This window comes from Salvelinus fontinalis, chromosome 37 (genome assembly GCF_029448725.1).
Source record: "Salvelinus fontinalis isolate EN_2023a chromosome 37, ASM2944872v1, whole genome shotgun sequence".
NCBI classification, from domain to species: Eukaryota; Metazoa; Chordata; class Actinopteri; order Salmoniformes; family Salmonidae; genus Salvelinus; species Salvelinus fontinalis.
Window position 1 is genome coordinate 10,306,463 of NC_074701.1, and position 11,541 is coordinate 10,318,003.

General features: G+C 43.3%; 1 protein-coding gene across 2 annotated transcripts; it reads left to right on the plus strand.

Annotated features, from left to right (window-relative positions):
• The first annotated feature begins 71 nt into the window (after nucleotides 1-71).
• sec23ip (SEC23 interacting protein) lies at nucleotides 72-11,489 on the plus strand. 2 transcript variants are annotated; one of them, XM_055901903.1, is made up of 17 exons: nucleotides 72-427; nucleotides 822-1,336; nucleotides 1,921-2,131; nucleotides 2,515-2,708; nucleotides 2,978-3,067; nucleotides 3,291-3,501; nucleotides 3,757-3,898; nucleotides 4,760-4,968; nucleotides 5,170-5,270; nucleotides 5,371-5,529; nucleotides 7,408-7,503; nucleotides 7,736-7,903; nucleotides 8,752-8,907; nucleotides 9,193-9,295; nucleotides 10,029-10,217; nucleotides 10,324-10,492; nucleotides 10,886-11,489. In XM_055901903.1, exons 1-17 carry the CDS (start codon nucleotides 295-297, stop codon nucleotides 10,965-10,967), a joined length of 2,928 nt encoding a protein of 975 aa, XP_055757878.1. In that variant the 5' UTR covers nucleotides 72-294; the 3' UTR covers nucleotides 10,968-11,489. The 2 variants fall into 2 exon arrangements, with proteins under 2 accessions (XP_055757878.1, XP_055757877.1); XM_055901902.1 differs by having other exon boundaries at nucleotides 73-427; nucleotides 5,368-5,529.
• The last annotated feature ends 52 nt before the right edge of the window (nucleotides 11,490-11,541 follow it).

Here is an 11,541-nt window from a genome sequence, read left to right on the forward strand (position 1 = left end):
AACGTTGTATTGTTTAATTGCAGTAGCTCAGCCACAGCAGTAGATGGCAGCACTGAATCTTACTCATTTAATTTCGTAACCGGTCCATCAAGACTGCAAAGAATTTGCGGAGACTCATTGAGCTGATTACAATCAGCACCTACTCAACAAGGAATACTTGACCTTATGACTTGTATTACAGATCAGTGAATTTATCCAAACGCCATCACTGAGAACCACGTCTGAGATCCGGTTTGTGAAGTTATGCTGCTCTGGCTGTAAAATAAGCTTGGCTACGTGTAATTTGGGGTGACAATGGCTGATAGGAAAACCAATCATGTGCCAAATTCCAGCGCAAATTTACTGTTTTCTGCGGCACCGGAGTTCAATTTCAACCTACCTTTCATACCTGTCAGTCAGGCCAGTGGTCCGGCGGTGTTATCAGGAGGTAAGATAATGGCGAGGGCCAAAGCAGGGCACCTATGACAAACATGACAGCTAGCTATCTAACGACGTTAGCTAGCTGCTAGCTAGTTAGCTGCCAACAAGCACATTATACATTTGAATAATTATAAATCCCTGCAATTTAATAGATATCAGGATGTTTCTGTGGGAGCTTAGTAAATAAATATATTAATATTTGCTACAGCAGTGTCAGGTCAACAAAACTCATATCAACATAACCCTTGTTTCATCTGATTTGTCTTTAGTAAGTCAGAGTTGAGGTTCTCAAACGGGTGGATTAACATTGGATTCTTGACATTGCTCACAGGTAGACTGTTGACAAGTTCAAATATACTGCAGTAACTCAGATGCTCAATATTTCTGTTCATTTTTCCTAGATGATTCTGCAGATGTCGGAGAAGAAGACAGCTTTCTTGGCCAGACCTCTGGAAATGCCCCAGCACCGTCCACATTCAGCTACTTCTCCAGTCCCGTGAACAGCAGTGACCCATTTGCCTCCATTGGACATCAGCCGGCATGTCCACCCCCAGCATCACTATCAGTAGCCCCCGTGACATCTGGACCAACCTCTGTCCCCATTGTTGCCAGCATGGCCCCAACACCCCCTGTCCCACTAACCAACCCTAATGTGCCACAGCCATTTGGCGGTGTTGTTTACCAGAGCCCCATGGGAAGGTACACTCCTCCCCCTAACACAGTGACCCCGCCCCCTCCACAAGCCCCCGATCAGAGTTATAATCCGTACCGTCACACACCCCTCAGCAGCAGAGCCAAACCCTATATGCCAGCTCCAGAGGTCCAGTCACTATCCAGCACACCGGTGCAGCAAAATCCCTACACTATGGGCTCTCAAGTGCCAACATTCCAATCGGCACCCTCCACATACACAAAGGTAAACAACAACTCCACTCTGTTTATTGCTTAGTAGTGAATGGTGTGAACCTCCTATTTTAAGATGAATTAAACTACTGGCAATCAGGCTAATATAAACGTCTCTAAATGTCTTATAGGAGAATTTAGCTTTTTTTTTTACAACCAAATCAACATTTTGTATGGATTGTTGTAGATGGCTCCAGACACTTTGTTTGCGATTTTACTTGTTTTTGAGAAATCTTGCCCCAACCAGCGATTTGCTTCCTCGTCCTCGTTGTGCAGTACGGGGGCTCTGGAAAAACATGAACACATGCTCCAAAAACACCCAAATACATCCTTTTAGAAACTGAAAAGCTCTCAGGAAAGTGATGCAGGTCTTTAGATGTTCTGCACATGAAATTGTTTTATTCTGAACTTTATGCGCAACGTAATATTCCATTTTGTTGCGAAGTGAATCGCTGGTTGGGGTAAGTTTCTCAAAAATGAATGAAATTGCAAAGAAAGTGTCTGGACTCTTCTATACCATGCCATTTACATCAAAAATAGAGATTTGGTTGTAAAAAAAAAAAAAAGGTAACTTTTTTCCTTTAACTCTCTCTTCAGCCCCCTTCCACACAGATTCAGGGGCCGCCCCCTATGACCCATCACTCCACCACTGCTGGAGCACTGGTTCCAGCCAATCAAATGATGCAATATAATGTGTATGAGGCTGTCCAGCCTCACTGGTTCTTCTGCAAACAAGTGGAGTCCAAGAGCGTCTGGCTTCCCTTTAGTATCCTGGACTCCATTCAACTGGAGGAGATCTACAATTCAGGTGAGATGAATGATGTGATTTCTACTATTTAAAAAAATATATCAGAGCCAATTTGACTTTGCATAGCTCTCTTCTTTATGTAGGCCTAGATATTTGTAAAACATGTTTGTTTAAACAGAGCAATTTTGAAATATGTGATGTGTTCATTAGGCACCGACCGTTGCAAAATGTTTTGAAACATTATTCGTTGCGGGCCCTAGTAAACTCCACCCTAATTTATACACACTCACAGATACATAATCATCTCACAAAAATTATGTCTAGCCTATCTTTTTGTTGTGATTCTTTTCCTATCGCAATGCATTTTCTTGTACGTAAAGCAAATATCTGAGAAACAGACCATATCGAATCTAATACGATTACATTTTTTCGTTCTCCTCCAGTGCAACCAGACCCTGAGAATGTGATTGTGTGCACAGAAGGAGGGCGCTATGACGTGCAGCTCTATGACCGCATACGTACAGCTGTATTCTGGGAGGAGGAACCTACAGAGGTGCGGCGCTGCACCTGGTTCTACAAGGGAGACACAGACAGCCGCTTCATCCCCTACTCAGAGGAGTTCAGCGAGAAGCTAGAGGTTGGTCCCATCAATGTAAAAAAAACAGGATCAGGGTCGTGTTCATTAGGGCACGCAATTAAAGAAAATGTCCTGTGTTCGATTTCCATTGCAAAATGTTTGACCCTATTTTACTACAGTGTGCCCTAATGAACAAGACCCAGGGTTCACTGTTACCCAAATTAGAATACAGCTGAACAATGGGGTGTGTTGGGTTTTCGCCCTGAGAGTGGACTGAGAGTTTAATATTATGTCTGAGCATTGTTTGATTGGCTGTCTTCTCTATGTAGGGAGAATATAAGAAAGCTGTGTCAACCAACCAATGGCACCGTCGACTGGAGTTCCCATCAGGGGAAACCATTGTCATGCACAATCCAAAGGTATGTTTATATGACTTAATTTTACAATGCATAATTACCAGGTGTTTACTAAAACATTAAATAGTAATAACTTGTTTGTTTCTTCGAAATTCATTATAACAAGCACCAGGTAGTTACCAATCGTGAACACCATATCGTGGTTTTGAGTGGACTTTGTTGTTTTGCCGACCCAGACGCGAGTGTATTTCTAGTTTGTGAAGAGGTTCTTTTTGTCTTTCTACAGGTGATAGTGCAATTCCAGCCATCCGCCATGCCGGACGAGTGGGGTACAACCCAGGATGGACAGACCAGACCCAGGGTTGTCAAGAGGGGCATTGATGATGACCATGATGAAGTTCCCGATGGGGAGCTCCCTCAGGTGGATCACCTGGTGTTCATGGTGCATGGCATCGGTCCAGTCTGTGACCTGCGGTTTAGGAGCATGGTGGAGTGTGGTATGTGAGATCTTTCGCTCCACATGGCTCATTAAGTCTCCATTATTGCCCAGCTCTATATTCTTATCATATTATGGATGTGTTTGTTTATGCCATGAACGGTATAGGTTGTGGTATGTTCTGCCCGTCATGGTGTTTCTTACTATGCCCAGCAAATGCCCCTAAAGTGTATTGAATGTAACTGTTGAATATCCATTTACTGCTCCATACTAACCCAGATAGAGTATTAGAAATGTGTGTTACTTGTGTTCACAGTGGATGACTTCCGGAGTGTTTCCCTGAAGCTGCTGCAGAGTCATTTTAAGAAGGCGCAGGACGAGCGTGTCATCAGTCGAGTGGAGTTCCTTCCTGTTCAGTGGCACACGGCCCTGCATGGGGACGCCACAGGGGTGGACAGGTGAGGAGATGAAAAAAGGCTCCGACTTTTGTTTCCATGTCCATGGCCCGGCTCCGGTGTCTCACTGGGCCACGGCCCAGTGGACCTGCTCTGACTTGGGAGCCAAGGCCAGGCCACTGGTACTTTTCTGCTTGCGTTAACATAATGGCTAACTGTGAACATGGGTTAACAACTTCCACGCCTAACTTCTCACATTCTGTTCGCCCCAGTCTTTAGTGTCACACTCCTGATGGAAAAGCAATTCCCAAAAAATAACACTAGAGTTTATATAAACATACAGTGCATTTGGAAAGTATTCAGATCCCTTGACTTGTTCTACATTTTGTTACTTTACAGCCTTATTAAAAAAAAATATTAAATAGTTCACTTTGTCATTTTGGGGTATTGTGTGGATTTCTGAGGATATTTATTCAATTTTAGAATAAGGATGTAACGTAACAAAATATTGAAAAAGGGGAAGGAGTCTGAATACTTTCCGAATGTACTGTGAACATTGGCGACAAACTGGTGTGGGGTAAGTCTCGGGTGGAAGTGAACCATAATGGCATTTTAAGGACGTTCATACACCTGGGAATACGTCCTGTTCTTTGGGATAGGGAAATTTATATTGTAACACAAAATCTGTGCTGACGTGAGCGGCAAGCTTTTACAAATGAAACCACCCAATGGCTGTGTCTGAGAACATTACTAGCTGTCAAATCCTTGCTAATGCGTCCGCCCGTGGGAGGGACCTCAGATCCTGTCCTCCAATGAGGAATTGAGGAAACAAGGGTGGGGAAAGCAAGGATTTGAGCGCTTGTAAATCAGACACAGCCAATTTCTCCCACTCTGACTCAATCTATTTCCTACTGTTGTCTTTAGGAGGATAAAGAAGATCACCCTGCCCAGCACGGGTCGTCTGCGTCACTTCACTAACGAGACCCTCTTAGACGTGCTGTTCTACAACAGTCCCACCTACTGCCAGACCATCATGGACACAGTTGCCCTGGAGATTAACAGGATCTATGCCCTGTTCATACAGCGGAATCCAGACTTCACAGGAGGCGTCTCAGTATCCGGACACAGCTTAGGTACAAACAGCCAGACACCAATGGCCACTTTTCTGGACCTAGATGAAATCTTAGTGCTGGCTTAAAAATCTCTATTGAAAGTGCTTTTTAGTCCAGGACTAGGCTTAATTTGGGTCCAGGAAACCAGCCCCAAGTGTTCATACTTTTAGCTAAGTCATGTGAGAAAGATTTGGACAAACCTGGCTCTCTGTGTGTTTGCAGGTTCCCTCATACTTTTCGACTTGCTGTCAAACCAGAAGAATGTCTCACCTTTGCAAACCATGTCAACTGCAAATGGGGGCCACCCTGCAGGCAACAAACAGGTAATGGGTCCATAGCTATCCAAACATTGTTCATTTCATTATTTCGGTGACGCCAGAGAGTGTAACAATAGGAGGCCCCTCCCTCTTCTCCTTAAAGCAGGTGGCTCAACCCGCTGCTGCTACCCCACCTGCTGCTGTAGCGGAGGAGCCTAAGGAGGAAGGGGAGGAGTTTGCCGATCTTTCTGCATCGCTGGAACATCTGGGCCTGTCTGAGTACCAGAGCACTTTAGAAAAGGAGAAGATTGACCTTGAATCTTTTGTAAGAACCCTCTCTGCTTGTCATGAACCCATATACTGTAGTTATTGATATTTACTTTAAATTATTATGACCTATGTTCCCATTAAGCTGCTTCACAGAAGAAATATCAGCGAGCACAGAGAAGCACGAGATTGAACTTCAGGGGAAAGGAAAGGAGGAGTTGTACAACAGTCAGTTGTACAACTGACTGCATTCCTCATTTAATCCAACCCCTCTGAATCAGAAAGGTGCAGGGGGCTGCCTTAAATCGACATCAACGTCTCCGGCGCCTTGCTCAGGGGCAGAACGACAGATTTTTACCTTGTCAGCTCAGGGATTCGATCCAGCAACTTTTCGGTTTCTGGCCCAACACTCTAACCACTAGGCTACTGTCCAACTTTCTAGAGTTTTCCCCGTTAGTTGACACTTTCAACGTTTCCCTTTACTGTGGGAATTGTGATCGAATCAACACAATATTAGCCATTTTCAATGCAACATACCGAAACAAAACAAACGATGCTAGACTTAGTATGCGAAACTAACTATGCAAGAGATTGTAGGCAGAACGCATCGGAGTAGGATTATATTGCATTGATAGGCACAACTCAGGCCCGTACTCTACACAGACCGGTGCGCAATAACCAATCAGAGCTGCTATATGCAAATAGACCATTGCCACATATGGATCTGTGCCATTCACTTTGAACTGAACTGTGTATACAGCATGAGCGGTCGTGAGTTAGTTGCACTTGTTTTTAGATCAAAGCGAGAGCTACGTGTAGCGACGTGCACATTTGTTCCTATCCTTTCCTAGTTTGAGTTATTAGCCCAGTTATAGATCAATTGGGGAGTGATTGCTTCCTACAAGAGCACAAAACGTGTACATCTTTGAAATGCAGGTCTGGTGAAGAGCTTTTTTTTTTTTTTTTGTCTTAAACGGGCAGTGTTGTATTTTGAGACGGGCATGAATAAGCTAAGTAGCCAATAGGCAGAGGGTAGCATAATTTGTCAGATTCTCTGGTGTAATGGTATGGGAGTAATGATGCATTTTATTTTATAAAGCGGTTTCTTCCATCAAACAACACAACAGCATTTTCAGTCACCTCCTTGTCTGAAGGACAAGTGGATAAACAGGTTCATGTCAAGCCCTGCATGTTATTTTCAAGTCTCATGGAATGTAGGCCTACATTGAACACCACACATTGGCTGCTACCGTAGGCTGAATGATAGAACAGCTATTTCCATGTTAAAATGTTATGAAATGCATTTTCTCCATAGTTTATGGTAGGCCACTCTGGTAGGCCACAGGAGCCTACTTGACCACTGTTAAAACTAACTTAAAGCGGGTGCAGCCTCCGTGTTCACAGTAAACGCACGCCAGAATTTTCACAACTTTCAAGTTTGCACTCAGCAGGCCTGAAATTTGCTTAGTGATGAAAAAAAATGAGGGAACATTGCTTATGACACTATTAAAGAGACATTACACTCCAAAATAAACGTTTGTCAGATGTTTTAAGACCTCAAAAGTCAAGGTGAGTCCACATGCCACAGCATTGGTTGTGCAGATCCAGCTTAATGCCTAAATTATTCATATCTCAAATGAATGTAAAAGATCATTTTACAGTGCTCATCTTTAACATTTATTTTGTATTGTGTCTATAAGGGTATAGCTATATGGATCTACAAAACAAATGTCCTTGGGTAAAAAACCACACATTTGAGGCCTGAAAATAACTGACTTTTGAGTGAAATTTCCCAGAAACGGAAAGTAAATGATTCAATTGTATTACAATGCCTCCCTAGGCCATTTCCTAGAATTGGTGATTACAATCTATGGTCCAAATCCCACTGTGAAATTACGTCTGACTGCTTAATTTCCTCTTTTCTATATTTTGTTAGCTTATGTGCACAGTTGAGGACCTGAAAGAGATGGGCATTCCATTGGGGCCAAGGAAGAAAATTGCTAAATTTGTCAAAGAAAGAGCAATTAAGCAGGTGAGCATTTAATCGTCTTTGTCTCTCAGACACCAGTGTTGTGTTCAACAGGAAGAAAAAGTTTTGAAATGGGCCGGTACTACCTGAACTTAGAATACAACATTTGATCTATTCCAAAATGTTTCACTACAGTGTGCCGTACTGAACACAACCCAGTGATGGCTAAAACTGTGTCAACTGAACATAATCTTCTGTGTTCGTGTGCCTTCTATCTTCGGACTCCTTTCGTCAGGCAGCACAAGATAAGAAGGCAGCAGAAGTGAAGGTGGCCAGTCAAGAGGTCGTCCCCGCCCAATTAAGTGAGTCCCTCCCAGGGCCCGGCACCACGAAGCTTCCTGTTGGCGGGACTTATTCGTCCGTCCATGTGGATTACAACTACTTCAAAGTTGGCACTGGACAGGTAAACCTCTGCCAGGATTCAATCAGATCAGCGTAACTCTTCGTTGCTTTTGTTTAGGCGGTGTCGAAGGTGTAACTGCGTTAGAGCGGTCAAATCCTCAAGCGGCTCCTGGTGTTACCGATCGCAGACGTTGCAGTTGGATGCACCGAGTCGCAGCCGCGTTACGGCCGTTTGAATACTGGACTGTTGTTTTCTAGTGACATTAATTTGGATACATCCGTAACAATGAGCTAATAAGGCGCGATTTCACCTGGCATAGAAAATGTGCTCACTCGTCAGGACACTGTTGTTCAGAGGAGCTAGCCAACAACACCGCTAACACGATCACTTCAAACTGAAGCTGGAAAGACTGCGAACTAGCTGAATTTCTTTTCACCGTTTTTCAATTGGCATCTTTGTATATATCCATAAAAATGATGCCAGCTGATTCATGATTCGACTGGCTGAGAAACGCTGCCTGCCCCTCTGTCTCCTCCTGACACGTTCATTACTATGGGACAGCTGGAGATCCAAAGCAAATGTAGGAGACAGACGGCAAATTTATACAAATATCCGCTGTTGAAAACTAAACGTTACTCTAAAAGTAATGTGAGATAATGTTGAGATGCTTTTTATAAGTGGAGATCAAGTTACACATCCGACGCGCCTAAACAAAAGTAATGAAAAGCTATACATTTGTCAGCTAGCGCGGGTTTCCGCTGATCTGATTGGATCCCGACCCCACAACATGACGTTAGTGTGGAGTAGTGACGTTAGCCTACACCCTTTCTGTAATGTCATGCATAAGCATACATTTTCATCGGGGCACATGTAAAAGCACTGTCTGGTGTTGGTGTTCTGCCCCATAGGTGTCGGTGGTGTACCACACTCTGGACTTTGAACCGGTGAATTTCTTTGCCCTGGGATCTCCCATAGGGATGTTTCTCACAGTGCGAGGGCTGGAGAAGATCGAGGAAAACTACCAGCTACCCACCTGCAAGGGGTTCTTCAACATTTACCATCCGGTTAGACAATCTTCCTCACAAGTGTTCTGAGCGGAGTATGGGTGTGCATGTAGATGACATACTGAATGTGACAGGATTGCCACTGTCAGCTATAAAGCACATTGTGACAACTGTTTACGTAAAAAGGACTTTATAAATACATTTGATTGAACTGTGACATGGTTAATGCCAATGTGTTTAATTAAAATAGATCAGGGTAGCAAATACATGATTTGATATGGAAGGGTGTAATAAATCATTTTTCAAAATGTTAAAATATCTGTTTGCTCAAACTGTTTGTTTTAGCTGGACCCAGTTGCTTACAGGATTGAGCCCATGATCCTGCCAGACCTGGACTTGAAACCTGTTCTGATTCCACATCACAAAGGGAGGAAGAGGCTGCATCTCGGTATGGAACTATAGATTCACCGCTGGCTATTTTATCTTCAGATTTGTGTTCTATTTATTACCATCGCCAGGTGAACCCTACCATTGTCATCACTGTCTCTTCCCATTTTGAAAATGACTAATCAGACCCTGGTCTCCGAGGAAGTGAACAGTGTTTCCCCTATATTTATTTAGCAGCGGTGGCCACCACTGCAAAAACATTATTTTTTTATGATATATATATATATATATCACCGAGTGTACAAAACATTAAGAACCATTTCCTAATATTGGATTGCACCCCCCCAGTTTGCCCTCAGAACAGCCTCAATTCGTTGGGGAATGGACTCTACAAGATGTCGAAAACGTTCCACAGGGATGCTGGCCCATGTTGACTCCAATGCGTCCCACAGTTGTCAACTTGGCTGGATGTCCTTAGGGTGGTGGACCATTCTTGATACACACAGGAAACTGTTGAGCTAGAAACACCCAGCAGCGTTGCAGTTCTTGACACAAACCGGTGCGCCTGGCACCTACTACCGTACCCCTTGCCACCATTGCTGGGAAAAAATCAGAGTGGAAACACTGGTTATTTACAGGACGTAAATCAAATACAATGACTCAGATCTTGGCAGAGTGAAACTTCACCAACAGAACACAAAGAGCAGTCCTGGAAGACCAGGATTCCAAAGTGTAGTATGTTTAATTAAAGTCAGTGAGGTTTACAATCATGGGTTGTTTTGTGTGTGTGGCAGAGCTGAAGGAGAGTCTCTCCCGCATGGGTTCAGACCTGAAGCACGGCTTCATCAGCTCCCTGAAGAGTGCCTGGCAGACCCTCAACGACTTTGCCCGTGCTCACACCTCCAATGCCCAGCTGGCAGCCGAGCTCGCTATGGTGGCCAATCAGATCAAGGAGGAGGAGGAGAAGCATGCACACAGTGAGGGTGAGTATAAGAGTGATTTTAAATAAGTCATGAAATATTGCTCTTTCGGTTTATTTGGATAGGGCTTTAAAAACCAACTTTATTTAAACGTCAAAACGTTGGTTAGTCGCAGAACACAGGATAGTGGAGAGTCCTGAGCTGCTGAGAGAAGAAGAGCCCCAGGTGAAAATAGGCATGCTGAACGGGGGGAACCGCATCGACTACGTCCTACAGGAGAAGCCCATCGAGAGCTTCAACGAGTACCTCTTCGCCCTGCAGAGTCACCTGTGCTACTGGTATGAAAATCCGCTCTGCTGCTTACTCTGGCTCTTTTTATATTAAGGTGGAAACAGAGATGTTGATCAACGCGCACTGTTGAATACATTTCATGGCTGGATCGGCCAATCATCTCATTCTGGCCCTTGGGTACTCCACATGAGGTCATACTTGTGTGTGGTTGTTAAAAGCTTCTGTTTGATGAAAACGTCATGTTATTCTCAACAGCTTTACCTCCCATTTTGTGTCTACTGCTTGATTAGAGTTTTGAACCTGAGGCTTAAGACCTGCTCCAAGGCTTGGATAACGTTTGTCTTCTCTACACAGCTGATCTATTTTGAGTTGAGGTATTCTGTTTGGAAAAAGAATCCCGTGTGCAGACATTGATTTATTTGTCCCTTTCTTTTCCCCAGGGAGTCTGAAGATACAGCCCTACTACTCCTGAAAGAGATCTACAAGACCATGGGGATAAACCCAGAACAGATTTTACATTAATGCAATGGATTGGTAACCTGGTGGAACCACCCTGAATGCTGCGTTCATTCCGTTTCACTGCACGTAAGTGAAACAGAATGGTGAATGCAGTGATCGGGCCGGGTTCCACCAGGTTAGTGGATTGGTTGGAGTGAAAAATAAACCTTTCTGAAACCCTCATACTCCCCATCAGGTTTGTCCATGTCAATGCTTTTTGATTTGATATTGTATATGGTTCTTTGTTAGTATTCATTTTCATTGATTTTCTATTCTCATAGTCTATTGTATGAGGATGAATATGCTTGTAATATGCCCTTTGTCTTAAATTAAGAAAATAGATCAAATTAGTGGATTCCAAGGACCACTTTACTTGTTTGAAATCAAATTTTTATAGCCTAAATTATAGAAATGGTGAGGTTTGCTGAACTATATGAAATTAAACATTTACAAGAGAAATCACAGAAACTGCTAATTTAAGTATTTACCTCAAATGTATTTTATGTTTAACAATAGCCGTAAAATAAACCATTTACTTTCACATTACTTGTGACTCTTATTTTCAGTTTTCGGTGCTTTTTATGTTGAATTTTTGTCG

What these genes read in the sequence shown, in the direction of transcription:
- sec23ip (XM_055901902.1), top strand. Translation starts at nt 295, where the DNA reads ATGGCTGATAGGAAAACCAATCATGTGCCAAATTCCAGCGCAAATTTA. An exon ending in GGAGGAGATCTACAATTCAG is followed by an intron (nt 2,132 to 2,514) that starts GTGAGATGAATG and finishes GTTCTCCTCCAG; the next exon opens with TGCAACCAGACCCTGAGAAT. An exon ending in GACGCCACAGGGGTGGACAG is followed by an intron (nt 3,899 to 4,759) that starts GTGAGGAGATGA and finishes TGTTGTCTTTAG; the next exon opens with GAGGATAAAGAAGATCACCC.